The sequence below is a fragment of the Protomyctophum bolini genome, assembly GCF_963924005.1.
Source record: "Protomyctophum bolini genome assembly, chromosome: 9".
Lineage (NCBI taxonomy): Eukaryota > Metazoa > Chordata > Actinopteri > Myctophiformes > Myctophidae > Protomyctophum > Protomyctophum bolini.
In genome coordinates, this window is record NC_137870.1 from 47,546,811 (window position 1) to 47,549,310 (window position 2,500).

Genomic DNA, 2,500 nt, shown 5'->3' on the forward strand with positions numbered 1-2,500 from the left:
TACCCTAGCAACCACCTATTAGACACAATGTTCGAGACACAATATTTAATACTCCAGCGCGTGCTCCATGTGAGCCCGACCCCAGAAAGCACGCTGGCTGGGCCAGGCTACCCGCCCCTCTAGACCAGAAAGCACGCTGGCTGCGCCAGGCTACACGCCCCTCTAGACCAGAAAGCACGCTAGCTGGGCCAGGCTTACACGCCCCTCTAGACCAGAAAGCACGCTAGCTGGGCCAGGCTTACACGCCCCTCTAGACCAGAAAGCACGCTAGCTGGGTCAGGCTACCCGCCCCTCTAGACCAGAAAGCATACTGGCTGGGCCAGGCTACCCGCCCCTCTAGACCAGAAAGCACGCTGGCTGGGCCAGGCTACACGCCCCTCTAGACCAGAAAGCACGTTGGCTGGGCCAGGCTCCCCGCCCCTCTAGACCAGAAAGCACGCTGGCTGGGCCAGGCTACCCGCCCCTCTAGACCAGAAAGCATACTGGCTGGGCCAGGCTTACCCGCCCCTCTAGACCAGAAAGCACGCTGGCTGGGCCAGGCTTACCCGCCCCTCTAGACCAGAAAGCACGTTGGCTGGGCCAGGCTTACCCGCCCCTCTAGACCAGAAAGCACGCTGGCTGGGCCAGGCTACCCGCCCCTCTAGACCAGAAAGCATACTGGCTGGGCCAGGCTTACCCGCCCCTCTAGACCAGAAAGCACGCTGGCTGGGCCAGGCTTACCCGCCCCTCTAGACCAGAAAGCACGCTGGCTGGGCCAGGCTTACCCGCCCCTCTAGACCAGAAAGCACGCTGGCTGGGCCAGGCTACACGCCCCTCTAGACCAGAAAGCACGCTGGCTGGGCCTGCAGGCTATGCTGTCACCAGCACGTCTGACTGCCTCCCTAGGAAGCAGGTGAACGACACACGATGTGCTGCTGGAAACATGTAAAACTCTTTTGTTTTCCATTCTAATGTACTGTATTGTTTTGTATTACAGCTGCTAGATCATTCCTGAATTTCCAGTCTAGAATAGAATAGAATAAATAGAATATTAATTTTTTTGATACGCATTTTTTTTCCACTGAGGGGAAAGACATGGCTATAGATTATATTAAGAGTCATTTTAAATAAATCCTACAAACATCCAGTTAAAAACGTTCACTGTGAAATAATATATATATTCAAAGATTTGCACCACATTTTCAAGATTCTTCAAAAATAGTAGATCTACAAGCTCATAGCGTGGCTGCTATGAGCTTGATCTGCTATTTTTCATGCTTAAAACACAAAAAAACTATTTTGAAGGAATCCCAGCAACGGTTGTGTTAACAGCGTCTGATAAATGCCTAAATAGTAAATTGTCGAATGCCTCTTTTCTTTTGGGGTAGCGCTGTAGGCCTGACTGTTGTTTTCCTTTTTTACAGTAACAACTACAACACCTACCACTACGCTGTCTACTACACACGGTAAACTACCACTACACTACTAAAAACTAATCTACAATAGAGCGCCGCAGTCCCCGCCCCCTTTCAGAAAAGCGAGTGGCCCAGGAAGTGAAAGCCCCATGCATTCTGCCATCGGCACTTTTAATATAATTTATTTAAAGACGGTTACGCCGCGGACAAAGCCAATTCGGATCGTGACGAATCATGACAATGAACACAATATTTTGGGCCGATCAAATAATTTATAAGACGAAAAATAAAACAAATAGTGTTGTCTCCTGCCTTTCTTTTCTTCTTTCTAATGATTTGATCGTCCCAAAATATTGTGTTCATTGTCATGATTCGTCACGATCCGAATTGGCTTTGTCCGCGGCGTAACCGTCTTTAAATAAATTATATTAAAAGTGCCGATGGCAGAATGCATGGGGCTTTCACTTCCTGGGCCACTCGCTTTTCTGAAAGGGGCGGGGACTGCTGCGCTCTGAGGACGTGTATCCAATCAAATCTCAACAATATTAGCCCAATGTTGCTGTTATTCTATAAAACTTTTGGACCGTGTGTGTGTGTGTGTGTGTGTGTGCGCGCGTGTGCGTGCACGCATGCACGCGGAGAGAGACGCAGAGAGAGAGATAGAGAGAGAGAGAGAGAGAGCATCCTACACGTGAGATGTAAAAATTAATTGGAATAAAAACTCCTGTAGGACTCGACTCCTAGTCGGCGACCAACCGTTTAGTGTGAAAGCCACAACGACATAATAATGACGGTCGATTTAAAACAAAGAAAAGACTCCTCCTGTAGTCGGTGGTGTCAACATGGTGATTTTATTTACCACGGAACGTGTCGCGCACGCGCGCACGTGCACGCGCGTGCACGAGCACATCGCATCGCGCCGTGCACACAGAACACAGTGGTGTTTTTGGCAGCAAATTTCTATTTTAGTTTAGTCATATAGTCTTTGGACTGAAACTTCATTTAGTTTTAGTCACATTTTAGTCACCTGGAATGTCTTAGTGCTAGTCTAGTTTTAGTCGACTAAATGTCATAAGATTTTAGTCGACTAAATCTACAGTTGATTT

General features: G+C 48.5%; 1 protein-coding gene across 1 annotated transcript in view; it reads left to right on the forward strand.

The window, feature by feature from the left end:
• LOC308321915 (apolipoprotein(a)-like) overlaps positions 1 to 2,500 on the forward strand; it is a gene marked incomplete at its 3' end in the record, with an annotated part of 666,829 nt that overhangs the window by 266,283 nt on the left and 398,046 nt on the right. The window contains exon 16 of the mRNA XM_080773013.1: positions 1,404 to 1,445. Within this exon, the coding sequence (XP_080629139.1) occupies positions 1,404 to 1,445 (42 nt within the window). The remainder of the gene's footprint in view (positions 1 to 1,403; positions 1,446 to 2,500) is intronic.